This window comes from Toxorhynchites rutilus, chromosome 1 (genome assembly GCF_029784135.1).
Source record: "Toxorhynchites rutilus septentrionalis strain SRP chromosome 1, ASM2978413v1, whole genome shotgun sequence".
Lineage (NCBI taxonomy): Eukaryota > Metazoa > Arthropoda > Insecta > Diptera > Culicidae > Toxorhynchites > Toxorhynchites rutilus.
Window position 1 is genome coordinate 185,731,542 of NC_073744.1, and position 14,129 is coordinate 185,745,670.

Below are 14,129 nucleotides of genomic sequence, written 5' to 3' on the forward strand. Positions count from 1 at the left end.
AGTGAATCTTGATTATTACTCGTTGCCACTAGCAGGCATGATATCGCAGGCGAACTACCTAGTACAGACATCCCTTTGACTCACTAATATTCCTATCCTCCCCTGGCGAATGTAAGGACATCGCTGTTATTGTTGCGTTATCGTTAACGACTATCTACATTTGTTACGAAACCACAGGGCAGTTTCGTCTGACAGTTGAGTGAATTCCGTACAACCCTGTTTTTCATCGCATATGTAAAATGGAGCATAGCGGATAACTTCACTCCAAAAGTGACAAGCAACAACATAGTCGAAAAAACGTGCTAGTAGCTACAGCTAGGCTATTTTCAAATTCAAATTTAGTACATTGCCATTTCTATTAATTCTTTAGTTAAAATAAAGTCTGCAAAAAGGTAAATATGGAACCTCCATCGATGAAATGTCGATCTAGTGAATTCAAGTTAGAATTTATTTCCGTTTAAGTTCGACCAGATTTATCGTAGCATACAGGTAAGTAAGGTTTCAGGTAGAACATCAAAAAGTAACACGACAATGTAAGTGTACAGTAATCAGTATGAAAACGTCAAATAAGTACAAATATATTTTCAGCTTTGAAGCTGTGTAAAAGCTGCTGTCAAAACGTCTTTTCGTCTGCCTGAAAACCTATCCGAACAACATTTGATATTTGTGAAATTTCAGGTAAATCACGGAGATCAACTCAAAATTTTAAAGTCTACCCAAGTTGTTAGAAGATGATTCGATCATTATTTCAAATCAAGATTGCATGGATGTGATTCCGCTAGGTAGATTACAACAGGTGATTCGATTACCTAAGATGTCCCTTGGCATTGGTACTTTAGATCGGTAGGTATACATCATTTCTTGCCAGGTAAAAATAAAAGATATAAAAGAATAAATACGTTATTTTACCAAATTAGTTCAATTTTAGACTTCATTGAAGACAGTTAGACCCGACCACTACCCGCACGTCACCTATGTGTCAAAGTTGATTTTCTAGAAATATCTATTCGTCAGTGCTACCCTGTGAAGTGACGAACGCACTCCGAACCAGTTCCACTAACACACCTACGTTACACAGCAAAACAACCCATCGCTACGGAGCACCAACACTACCACCACCATCCACACACAACTGTCAAAAGTGCCATAGACGACGACGGCCATTCGTGTGTTCGTTCATCAGTGTCTATCTTCATTCTCATCAATGGCCTTACGTTCCCAAAGTGTGTCGTAAGAAAAACAGCAATTTGCTCTGAACTCAGTGAAATTAGGCCCGAACAGTAGCAGATATTTGTCCCCGAGGTGCTCCAGCAGCCGTACGAGATGGATTTCGGCAAGCTGCTCAGCGTGGCCCAGCGGAATGCATCCAGTGTGGAGCAGAAATCTGAGGTAAATTTTTTCATCAAATTCTCCACACACCACAATGTGTGGTGTGTCGTCTAGTGTCGATGAGGGGCCCTTAAAACACTGCAGCAATGGTGGGGGGGGGGTATTGTGCATACATGCTTGTGTATGCGCCTATGTTGCTCCTTTGTACCTTCTACTGTGTGTGGTTGGGGTGATCAATATACTGGGAAGCACCACGAGCACCATATGCTAGCCACAATCGTGATTGATGGGCATGGGAATCATATGTCCATCGGAGGAGTCGTTCCCATGGGACCAGCAATGTTCGTGGTCCTGACTCTAAACGACTCGATTCCTAACAGAATAATGAAATGCCTTTGCATTGCAATAGTTTGATTATCGATAACAAGCTCTCGAATCAATCAATTGCATGTTTTCAAAAATTTTACATTTCCTATTAGATTAACAAAAATGATGTGCGATGTCGTCATCACCACTGCAACATGAAAGGAAGTTTGATTCACGTATAGGAAAATTACATATTTACGCTTCCCTTTCCTGCCAACCATTTTTGATGAAAATAGAAGGATTCAATGAGAAAAAAATTTTAGAGGCAAATTGACTGCACAGTTTAAAACTTCCTAAAAAACAAAGAACTGAACTGAACTGAGAAAATTTATTGTTTTAGATTGTTAGAGATAAGCATATGGTTGTGATTCATGCTCTCCGGAATTGATTTAGACTCCACACATTCTTCTTCTGTAGGAGCCTTGAATCACTGGACCATTAGATCTAATGTCGGGCACTCCAGTTTGCTATATATGCACTGTCAATTTGTTCCATCACTCAGGGAATGAGTGATAGTCGCACCAGGACTTTGCATATCGAAAACGAAACGAAACTATGTAATGTAATGTAACGAATAAATTGGATTGTCTTGGTGTTGATAGAGCCCTTCAGTTGGCTTCAATCATCGATATTTCCCAGGTTTTAAGCTCTGATTTCAGGCATGATGTAGATAACACACAAAATGGCTCGAACCCGACGAAGTTGGTTGAAGATCCAAATCTTGCTAAAAGATCAGCTTTTTCATTACCTTCTATACCGCAGTGACCAGGCACCCAGTATAGATTACCATCGTTAGTAGCAGCGAGTTGTTTTAAGGATAGAATACATTCCCAAACTAGCTTTTACTGACATGGGTATGCTTTCAATGCATAAAGAGCTGCTTGGCTATCTGAGAAGACCATGGCATACCTGTATTTTCTAGCCAAACAAGTATTTGTGCATGTTAGAATAGCATGTATTTCTGCTTGAAAAACCTCAGGCCACTGTCCCATTGGGACCGGCTTGTCGATTTCCGGTCCAGTAATTCTAGCTCCTGTAGATTTATCAATTTTAGACCCATCGGTATAAAACATGTGTGATTCTGGACGAGTTTTAGGATCACCTTCCCACTCGCTGCGATTGAATTCAAACACTTTGAAGGAATACTGAAGCTTGTTTTTTTAGTTTCCATCCAAAGACGTTGTTTTATTTGCTTGGTAGGAAAATTGAAATTTGTCAGATGTGGTATTTTTTTTCCAAAATATATATTTCTATTAAGGCTCATATGGCGTCAGCCTGGCAGGGCCGGAAGTTCAATATTTCGACAATGTTTGCCTTACAACTATGTTAGAACATGTAACCGATTACTCGCGGTTGGCTCGAGGTTAGTATTACAAGTGTTCTCATGATTGGGATGTTGCAGTCTGCAATGCTCTCGACGTGCGCCCGACGTTTCTGAGGAACAGGTATAGATGGAGCAGAAGATCAGGATCACGGTTACCTAAGATATCCCGGACGGGGATATTCGATTGTCTGCCTTGTGCTTTCAATGCTCTGATGAGCTGAGAGCGGGCAGCATGGAACCGGATACACGACCAGACAACATGCTCGATGTCGTGGGAGCCATCGCCACAATCACAAAGATTGTTTGCTGCGAGCCCAATGCGATAGAGATGTGCGTTTAGGCTGTAGTGATTGGACATAAGCCGAGATATCACGCGAATGAAATCACGACCCACATTCAATCCCTTGAACCATGCACTCGTTGAGACATTAGGGATAATCGTGTGTAACCAACGACCGAACTCATCTTCACTCCACATGCGTTGCCAACTTACGAGTATGTGCTGACGAGAAATGTGGAAAAAATCATTATAAGCAATTTCCCTTTCAAAAAGTGTGTCTTCTGATGCGCCCACCTTAGCTAACGAGTCCGCTTTCTCATTCCCCGGAATCGAGCAATGGAAGGGAACCCATGCTAAGGTAATCTTGAATAATTTTTCGACCATAACACTCAACAGTTATCTTATTCTTGTTAGGAAATAAGATGAGTGTTTATCAACTTTCATAGAGCGGATTGCCTCTATCGAACTGAGACTGTCGGAAAAAATAAAATAATGGTCGATGGACAGTGTTTCAATGATCCCCAGTGCAAAGTATATCGCACCCAGTTCAGCGACATACACGGAACAAGGATCTTTGAGTTTGAAAGAGGCACTGGAAGTTTCATTGAAGACGCCGAAGCCAGTGGATCCGTTTATGAATGAACCGTCAGTAAAGAACATTTTATCAGATCTAACTTCCCGATTTTTTGCCAAAAATATCGGCGGAATAAAATCGGAGCGTAGATGATCTGTGATTTCATGGATTTTTAGACGCATGGACAGATAAAAAGTGACAGAGGAATTGCAAAAGTATGGGAAGCAAACTTGGTTGGGAATGTCTGGCGAAGGATGCACGTCGTGGATAAGTTACTCATGGTATAAAGACATAAAGCTTGACTGAGGAGTGAGTTGGAGTAGATTTTCGACGTTATCAATCACCAATGGATTCATAATCTTGCAACGGATGAGAAATCTGTAAGATAATTCTGTGAACCGAAGAGTAAGCGGGGATACTCCTGCCAAAACTTCGAGACTCATCGTATGTGTCGATTGCAAACACCCCATGGCTATACGCAAGCAACGATATTGTATCCTTTCCAGCTTGTATGAGTCCTGGCAGCTGATCTGAAGCAAAAACTGCCATATTCTAACAGTGATAATATCGTTGTTTTGTATAGCTTTATAAGGTCTCCTGGGTGGGTACCCTACCATGTTCCGGTAATTGGTTGGAGAAAATTGATTCTTTGCTGGCATTTCTGTTTCAGATACGCAATGTGTCTCCCCCAGGTACATTTAGATTCAAAATATACACCTAGGTATTTGAAAAACATAGAGTGCCTGATCGTTTTGCCGGATAGGTGAAGCTGGAATTGTGCGGGTTCGTGCTTCCTACAAAAAACGACCATTTCGGTTTTTTCCGTAGAGAATTCGATACCCAGCTTGAGAGCCCGCGTGAACAGGTTCAGAGTATCTTGCAACGAATTTTGCAGAACGACGGGATTATTACCCCGGATGGAAATAACTCCATCGTCTGCAAGTTGTCTCAGCGTGCCGTCTCTAGTTAGACAATCATCCATATCATTGACGTAAAAACTATACAAGAGGGGGCTTAGACAGGAGCCTTGCGGTAGGCCCATAAAACTGTAACGAGAAGATCTCGAGCTGCCATGAGAGAAAGTCATGTTCTTTTCTGACGGCAGATTGTACAGGAAACTATTTAGAATTGGTGAAAGTCCACGATTATGAAGCTTCTCTGAGAGAATTTCCATGGAAACTGAATCAAATGCCAAAAAAATGGGTGGGTTATATCTATGATATTACCGCAAGGTTGACGTGGGACTACCTTAGCTTAGTAATCATTTGTTTGTATTGATTAAATTTTTGATTGAATAAAACAATTTCCGAATTCAATTGAATTCAATATATTTGCGTTGTGAGAAAAAATTTGAACAAATGCAATGTCTCTAGTGTCTGCACGATCTTACCAGGTACCTAAGTTTAGAAGACCGTGTTAGGGAAACGCATTCTAGTCTGTACAAAGGTAAGCGAGTACAAAAGTACTCGCAGTTTGCATGTATTTTCAATGCCGATTTCCCCAGACACATTGGTTTAGAAGTCTTTATAGGTAATCAGATTTCAGTCGGAACAAAAATACTCCCGACCTGCATGAATTTGCATTCCCAATTTTCCTAGACACCTTGGTTTTGAAGCCTGTGTTAGGGAAACACATTTCGGTGAGAACAAAAGCTCCCCCTACTTTCATGTATTTGTAATGTCGGTTTCGCCAATACTGCTTGGTTTTGAAGTCTGTGTTAGGGAACACATTTCGGAGAGAACAAAAGTGCCCCTACTTTCATGTATTTGCAATTCCGAATTTCCCCAAGGCTGCTTGGTTTTGAAGTCTGTGTTGGGGAAACCGTAAAGCGGGCCAATCAAAACGAGGCAGTAAGGGCGTTTAGATAACGCTTAACATTTTACAGTTATTCAATTATTTACCTAATGGAAAATAACACTTTACTAATTGCGATAGATGCGTAGAAATATTCCCTATTAATTGATGCAAACATCTTTCCGATTCAGTAGAAAATGTTCGAGTTATATTCGCATTCGAGCATTCGAAATCTTGCATTTTTTCCTGCATGTTCAGTGTTTATGTTTTCATTTTACCCCCCATATATTCCGGTTAGACGTAGTCCTACGTCAAAAAATCTGTGTTGGGGAAATACATTCCAGTGATCGTACATCAATCGCTGCGCTATCATAACTGAGTGGATTTCCGAGCAAGCATCCGCTTATATACAAATTAGTATGATTTTAATACCCTCTTCTTAAACAGTTTCTTTGTAATTGAAACAAGGTTTCGGGTCAATGAGTTACAAACATATAACTCTTTCTACTCCGAATGAAATAATTATCATACCATTCCGTTCAGCCTGCTAAGGGATATTAACCCCTTCACGTATAACGTCGAACCACACTCGTGGCGATTAGACTGTGCCAGAACGTGCAACATCGAACCTCACTCGTCGTCTATCGATGTGAAATGGATACATGCTTCAGGCGTGTGATGATGCGGGGCTGCTACGATCGTAAGTAAGATATATACACTCAGCAGAGTATCGAAACGTCTCACTATGCTCGTATTTGCGCCCTATTGTTGGAAATTAAATCGTACGGCAAGGGGTTAACGTTCAAAACCTTGCACTCCAAAATTCAACGGTCAACGGTTTCAAAAACTTTGAACTTACACACCGGTACAAAAATGAAAGACGTTGTTCTACGTCAAAAATATCATCATGTCTTTCTCTACACGTTTACATCACACAAAGATAAGCATATGCTTGTGATTCATGCTCTCCAGAATTGATTATCTAGGCTCTGTTTCAATCAAGTGTTATATACAATCTGTCGTAAAATTGAGTGTACAAATGCTACTTGATGATACTTCCCATTTAATTGGTATAAAATATTATGAATACATTGATTCATTTGACGCACATTTATTACTCACACATTTAACTAGCTGTATGTGCAATAAAATTCCGAGAAAAGTTTTCTGCTAATTGTTTATTCCTGAAAATTGAAAACAATCTCATTTCTAAGCATCGCAAAATTGAGTGTACACCTTAGATTTCTCCGAACAAAGTAGTCTTGTAAGGAAGTTTCTTTGCGTATTAGAGTACTTAACCATTTCTTGGGCAGTGTTCGTTTTTGTTTTTTTTATGTTTGATTTTTTTTTATCAAAATGGCAAGTTAGAGGAAAAAAATAGATATTGTTACACGTACAATGATGATAAGTATGAATTGTCGTGGAAAGACATTGCAGGAGATAGCAGCTGTTGTCAGAAGAACCCAGAAAATCATAAAAATGTGGAAATTCGAAAAAAAATCATGGAAAATATCCCGGTAGAGAAGGCAAATGGATCATTGGAAAGAATCCTAAAACAAACATTCCTTAATTGACTACCGAAGTAGCCGGCATCATTGGAAGACCTGTCTGCGCATACACTGTCCGGAGAGCAGCATACAGGAACAATCTGAGAGGTCATGTTGGCCGTGAAATGTTTTACATCTTAAGGGTGAATATGAAAAAATGATTACAGTTTTCTAAGACATATGCAAACAGAACAAAGAAGTTCTAGAACAAGGTGTTTTATACGGATGAGCCGAAAACCAATATCTTTGAATCGAATGGAAGACATATGGTGTGGAGGAAACCAGGATCGGTGCTTCAGATTCAGCATTTGGTTATCACAGTAAAACACGGCGGCGGTAATCAGATGATGCATGGTACATTCGCGGCTCCTGGAACTGGATCAATAGTGTTTATCGATTCGGCGATGGACAAGATGACTTAATTGAACTTCCTGAAACGTAACCTGCAGTCTCCCGGTCAGAAATTCGGTCTCCCTCGTGATTACTACTTTCAACAGAATAATGGCCCGAAGCAAACTGACTTCGTAATGCGGGAATGCCTGCTCTATAATGTCCCAATCAACTCAAGACATCTCCGAAATCACCGAACTTGAACACTATTCAGTATATATGGTATGAAATCAAGAACCATCCATCCGTCAAAATACAGGGAACGAAGCGGAACTCAAAACGACGATTACGGAGATCTGGGAAGTACTTCCGTCTACAGTGACCAAAAATCTCGCCTCGGCGCTTGCAGGAAGTGCTGGACGCTAAAGGGGGCCATACCAAATACTAGGGGATTGATTTTTGTTATCTATTAACATTTCTGAACTGATTACAATTTTCGTTTTAAGAAAAACTTGAACTGTACACTCAATTTTGCGATGTCTTAACTGGAGATTTTTTGTTTGTATTTTAAACATGAAGTAGAAATGTGACCATTCAAATTTTTTTTCTCATCACACATGAGAGTAGAATGGATCAATTTTACGATGAAAATAAGTCGCATTTAATTATTTATTTTTTAACCGCGAAAAACTCAACAATAACAAACCAGCACGAGTTGTATAATTGAGCTTATGAGAATATAATTTTGACAGGGGATTTCAATACAAATTTGAAAAAAGTTTACGCTAAAACAACTCGGTTCAGCGAGGTTCTAGAGAGTTTTGGGTTGTTTTGTGTAAATAATGAACCTACTCACTTCTATCCTGGTGGAAGCTCTTTGATTGATCTTTTAATAACAAATGACAAAAATTTCGTTCTTAATTTCAATCAACTGTCAGCCCCAGGTTTTTCTCATCACGATATGATTTTTTCATCTTTTAACATAATTCGTTGCAATGATGATAAACCGAAAATTTTTCGGGATTATAATCGAATTAATTTTTCTGAGTTGCAAAACATATTAAACAACTTGGATTGGTCATTATTGTATAGTATCACTGATTCTGATTTGGCTCTTGATTTCTTCAACAAGCAGATTATTGAAATTTATGAAAATTGTGTTCCATTGAGAGCTCATAGTCCCAAAGCAAATGCACCTTGGTTTAACAATAACATTTTGAATGCTATGATAGCTAGAGATGTTGCATATCGCCAATGGAAAAGTAGTAGAAGTTCTCAGGACCATTTTCAGTTTAAAAGACTTCGCAATAAAGTAACTCTATTAGTTAACCAAGCCAAATCTAACTATATGACGTCCAATCTAGAGTCTGCGACTTCAATCATAGAACTTTGGACAAAACTCAAACGACTTAATGTTACTGTAGATCCGTGTAACAAAGGAAAGCATAACAATACTAGTGATGAGATAAATTCTTTTTTTGGTGAAAACTTCACACATGATCCGGAACTTCCTTCAATACCACCTCCTAAAATTGAATTATTTTGCCATTCGTAATTACGCCCATAACGTATCTCTTTAATTTATTTATAACGACTGCCCAATTTCCTCGGGCCTGGAAAGCTACAAAGATAATTCCAATTCGTAAGAAACCTGCGTTTACTTGTTTGAACAATCTTCGTCCAATCAGTATTCTATGTTCGCTGTCAAAGGTTTTTGAGAAAATTTTGAAATTTCAAATTCAAAACTTTATTCAACGGTTTAATCTGCTGTTCTTCTTATCAGTTCCTATCTGAACTCTCGCACTCAGATAGTTGAAATTGATGGAAAATTATCCAGCTCAACTAATATTTTATCTGGAGTACCCCAAGGATCTGTTTTAGGTCCACTTCTCTTTTCATTATTTATAAACGATTTACCATCAGTTTTGAAATTTTGTGTCATCCACATGTTTGCAGATGATGTACAACTGTATATTTGTTCAACTGATGCTAATGAAGAGTGTTTGGAAATGGTCCTCGGATAATCTACTTCCTATTAGTTCATCAAAAACTAAAGCAATGTTTATTGCTAGACGTCACACGCGCAGCGGTTCTATCATGCATCAAATAGGAGAGTTCAGATCATGCGTAATGTTAATGCTATTTAGAACTGAAAATCCTTTGAGAAACTACTGTCCCATTGATGTAAATGGAAACAAGATTACTTGGTTCATATCAATCAAAGTCAATGGAACAAATTGACTCTATGCTCTTCTGAAATTTAGAATGATTTGGAATACCAATAAAATTTGAAGGTTATATAAACTCAAAGGCAGCATAGCTCACGGGCTCTATGAACCTATTTGGGTGAGTTATTTTGCTATGAACATTGCCAGTCGTGATTAAAATTATAGTTCAAGTCTGAACTTCATAATATTTTGGAGAACCTACACCCAAAGTTAATTTTTAGCACATGTTCTGGCATCCCGATTTATTACATTAAATGAGCTGAAACATAAAATGTTCTACTCCCCAAGACATGTATATCATTTGTATAAAATATATGCTAGAGCCAATATGAGGGAGCAAAACAGGAGACACATTTAAATGAAAGTATATGAAAGCTCGTATAGTTTGCCAAATACACGGCCCAGACAGAGAAAGATATATTCTCGTTCATGTTCTTCTTTATCGTCTTAGAAAACACCTTCCAACTTCATTTTATGATGACCTCATGACGCTCCTTTATAATAGCGCTGGCAGCTATATGGATAACGTGGTCGTGTAAAGTAACTTTGCATTCCAGCCGGCCTTGGTTCGATCCCCATTGACGTCGTATGGACGCATACATACAAACCATTTTTAAGCTTTTAAAATAGCTCATTATTTGCGCATTTGACTCTCATGCACAGGAAATGGCATCTTTTCTGTCAAAGATGACATGTTTTCTGTCAACGCTAATTTGGGTGTAGAACATCTGATATTTATGTAAATTCTAAGACAGTGTAGCACGCACTGTGCGCTAACCGTATTGAATTCGGAAGTGTAAGCGAGAGAATAAAAAACACTGAGTTGAGAAAAACGTCAATCCAAGGTAAATACACATTGGATCGATCGAACGATGAATGTCGAAAAAACAAATTGGTCAAGGGATAGGAAGGGTGAGTGAGGGATATTATGTATAAGTAATTTTACATAAAATGGGTAAAACTGAAGCACACATATAAAAAACTGGATAAAACTAGATGATATTTTAAAAAACTGGAAGATTTCAGGATTTAACTGTTTGACTGGATCGAGAGAAAAAAACTGGAAGAATCCAGTTTAAACTGGAACATTGGCAACGCTGGTCGTCAACGCTAATTTACTTCGTTTTGTTTTGGTACGACTTTCTCGAACCGGACCCACTTGTTTCGGGTTGGGTTCGGTTTGATTCGAGTCGGTTTTCGGCATGTCGGCAAGCCCGGGCGGTACGTCCACATTTAGTCGGCTTTACCGGGCGGCCAAGGCCGATTGGCGTAATGTGGACGCGTCTTTAGACTCACAGCGAGTATGCTATCCGTTTCAACCAAAATTAAGCTATTTAAAACCCTTCTTTTACCTCACTTTTCTTATGGTTCCGAATTGATTTTGAACGCTCCAGTCTCAGCTTACGATCGATTGAGGGTAGCAGTTAACCACTGTGTTCGATGGGTTTTTCAACTTGTCTGGGTTTTCTAGCATATCACTCTTACAATGGCAACTGGTGGGATGTTCGTTTCATAATTTCTTCAAATTAAGATGCTATGTCACATTATTTAAAATTATTCATCCCGGTCCTCACTATCTCTTCATAAAATCTATTAATTCTTTCCCTAGATTCCTTCGTGAGTGTATCGGCTGGCTGAATGAAAGGAATTAGCAAGTAGTTAGATTCATTTTGGAGTGTTAAAAATGGTCAACATGCATGATAGGGTTTAGGTTAATTTTAATTTGTCTGGATTGTTTTCAATTGAATGTGGTGTGAACAACAAGGTATCCGATTGTAGAATATTTATAAGGGTGAACCCTTACTCTACAAGTATAAATTAATGAATAAATAAATGAAAAATGAAATTTTGCGATTGACTGTATATTAGTTAACAGAGTATTGTAACCGACTAACCTTATTCTCTCTGATTCTTCCACTTGCAGTCCCGCTACTACTCGACAAAGTTCGCACCCCCGAAGAAGGAAACCAAGGAGAAGAAACTCTCGGCAAATATCAAGAAGTTCCTCGCCAAGAAGGAGCAGGAGGAGCGTGAGAAGCTGCTCGAGGAGAAACGCAAGCGCGAAGAGCTGATGGCTAAACGGGATCCCAAAGCGAAGAAAAAGATCGAAAAGATGTTGAAGGTTATCAAATCCGCCAACAAGTCGGTGCTGGACGATGCGATTGATACGCAGGACACAGCCGTTACGCTGGAGGGACCGGATCAGCCCGATGAGGACGATTATGGGTACACCTCGAACGTGGCCTCTCAGATTTACCAGCAGCTGATGGATAAGTACAAGAGCAATCCGGAGGAGAAGAAATTCAAGGACGGTGCGAAGAAGACGATGAGCAAAGAAGAGATTGACCGGGCCAAGGCACGCGTGAAGGATGCCCTCAATAAAGCCGAAGAGGAAGAGAATGCCCCGAGGACCAGGAAACGGAAGACAGGCGAGGGATCAAGCAGGGATGAGGTGGTTAGCAGTGGCAAAACGCTTGTGGGTCCCGACAGATATGATCCGGAGGAAGAAAGACGAAAAGAGGCAGAGGCAAAAGCGAAGGAAGAAGCTGCCAAAAGGAAAGCTAAACGTCCGACGGGGCCAGCCCCACCGGATTTTGCGACACTGATGAAACTGGCCGAGCAGAAACAATTCGAACCTGTGCTCAAAGTGGATGTCCCAGTCGAGAAGAAAGAACCTGAGCGTCTGATGACGAAAAAGGAAAAGAAAGAATACGATGAGCGAATGGCTTATCTGGAGGAAAAGAAAATCCGCGATCGGATACGGAACGACCCGAAGTTGTCGGAGAAAGAAAAACAGATTAAACTGGCAAGATACGATGCCATGAAATCGGGCGGTAAAAGCTCAAGCTCTGGTGGTAGCAGCAGCAGCAACAGCTCTTCCGCCAAACCCAACTCCACCCCAAATGTTATGGCTCCAAACGGAAGAATTCCTAAACTGAACTCATCCGGACCGGACAAACCAGTGGCCAGCAAACCGACAAGCACAAATCCCAGTATAAAGTCACAAAATCGTCCCGACGAGAAACGACCCGCGCAACAGAGGCCTGCCACAGAGTCATCATTGTCAAAGAGCAAACTGGAAGCGGCACTCACCGCCAACAAAAAACCTTCCACCAGTTCACAACTCTCGAGAGAACCAACAAGCAGCAGCCAGCCTAAAAAACCAATCTCATCTGTTCAACCCAATGGCGCTTCGAAATCATCTCTTTCCTCCAAAGTGCCTCCGTCTCGTGGTAATCCGTCATCTTCCACATCATCCAAACAGACGACGCAACCCCCGGCCAACGGTCAAAAGTCGAGACCCCCGTCGGACGTTCAAAAGACACGCCAATTTCCTCCGCCAGATGTGCGGCAGCAGCAACAGCAAAAATCTCGACAGTTTCCTCCCCCGGACATGATGAGGAAACGACCGTCGGATTCGCACCGTTCCGGTGCCGGCCCAGCTCAGAAGAAACGTCGCCAGGTCATCGACAGCGATAGCGAGTACGACTCGGAGATGGACGATTTCATCGATGACGACGACGCGGAGGAGGACTACTCGACACACATTCGTGCCATCTTCGGATACGATAAGTCCCGCTACAAGGACGAGGACTTTGACGACCGGACGATGGAGTCCAACTTTGCCCAGCAGATGCGGGAGGAGTTTATCAGCAAGAAGATCGGCCTGATGGAGGATCTCGAAGACATACGGATGGAGGAGGAGGAGAAGAAGCGGAAAGCGATGCTCAAGAAGCAGAAGATGAAAGGGAAATGAAATTGAGGAGGGAAAGCGTTGTTATAAGTTTCAGTTTGATACATTTTATACTATTATTGAATGTTATTTATTTTTTTCTTTGTGGTCACATTTTGCCTAGTTTATGGGACATATGGCTCGAGTGGAGAAAACGGAACGATCGGAGATTTCGTTCACATTTTATAAATGATTTATAATATAATTAACGTTTACGTAGAGTTTTTGGTTATATGAAATGGTAGAAATTGCGATGGAATAATTGTGAATAACATATTCAAAGTTATAGATTATGTCCGGCGATAGATAAACGATAAATGTATCATAGATATTGAATAAAACAAAGTATTTTAATAATTCTCATGTGGTCAATGATGACAATCCTAGAAATTCGATGAATTCAAGAAATCCGTTGAATAATTGGCATCGGGTTTCGAGTTATCGCGGGTTTTAGTATGTTGCTTTGTCACCATACTGAGCATACATACATTCAGTCACAGGGCCCGAAATCTTCGAAGGTGAAAAATGAAGACCGACTATACTCTCAGTAGCTTCGCTTCGACTAGAACTGCTTCGGCAGTCACCGTCAACAAAAAGTGAAGTTGACTAGCGAGGATGACTGAT

The 14,129-nt window shown here is 40.3% G+C and overlaps 1 protein-coding gene across 1 annotated transcript; it reads left to right on the forward strand.

The window, feature by feature from the left end:
- Window positions 1–1,136: 1,136 nt before the first annotated feature.
- LOC129770966 (protein SPT2 homolog) lies at window positions 1,137–13,818 on the forward strand. The gene is made up of 2 exons (XM_055774178.1): window positions 1,137–1,389; window positions 11,697–13,818. Exons 1-2 carry the CDS (start codon window positions 1,324–1,326, stop codon window positions 13,527–13,529), a joined length of 1,899 nt encoding a protein of 632 aa, XP_055630153.1. The 5' UTR covers window positions 1,137–1,323; the 3' UTR covers window positions 13,530–13,818.
- The last annotated feature ends 311 nt before the right edge of the window (window positions 13,819–14,129 follow it).

What these genes read in the sequence shown, in the direction of transcription:
- LOC129770966 (XM_055774178.1), top strand. Translation starts at nt 1,324, where the DNA reads ATGGATTTCGGCAAGCTGCTCAGCGTGGCCCAGCGGAATGCATCCAGT. An exon ending in GTGTGGAGCAGAAATCTGAG is followed by an intron (nt 1,390 to 11,696) that starts GTAAATTTTTTC and finishes TTCCACTTGCAG; the next exon opens with TCCCGCTACTACTCGACAAA.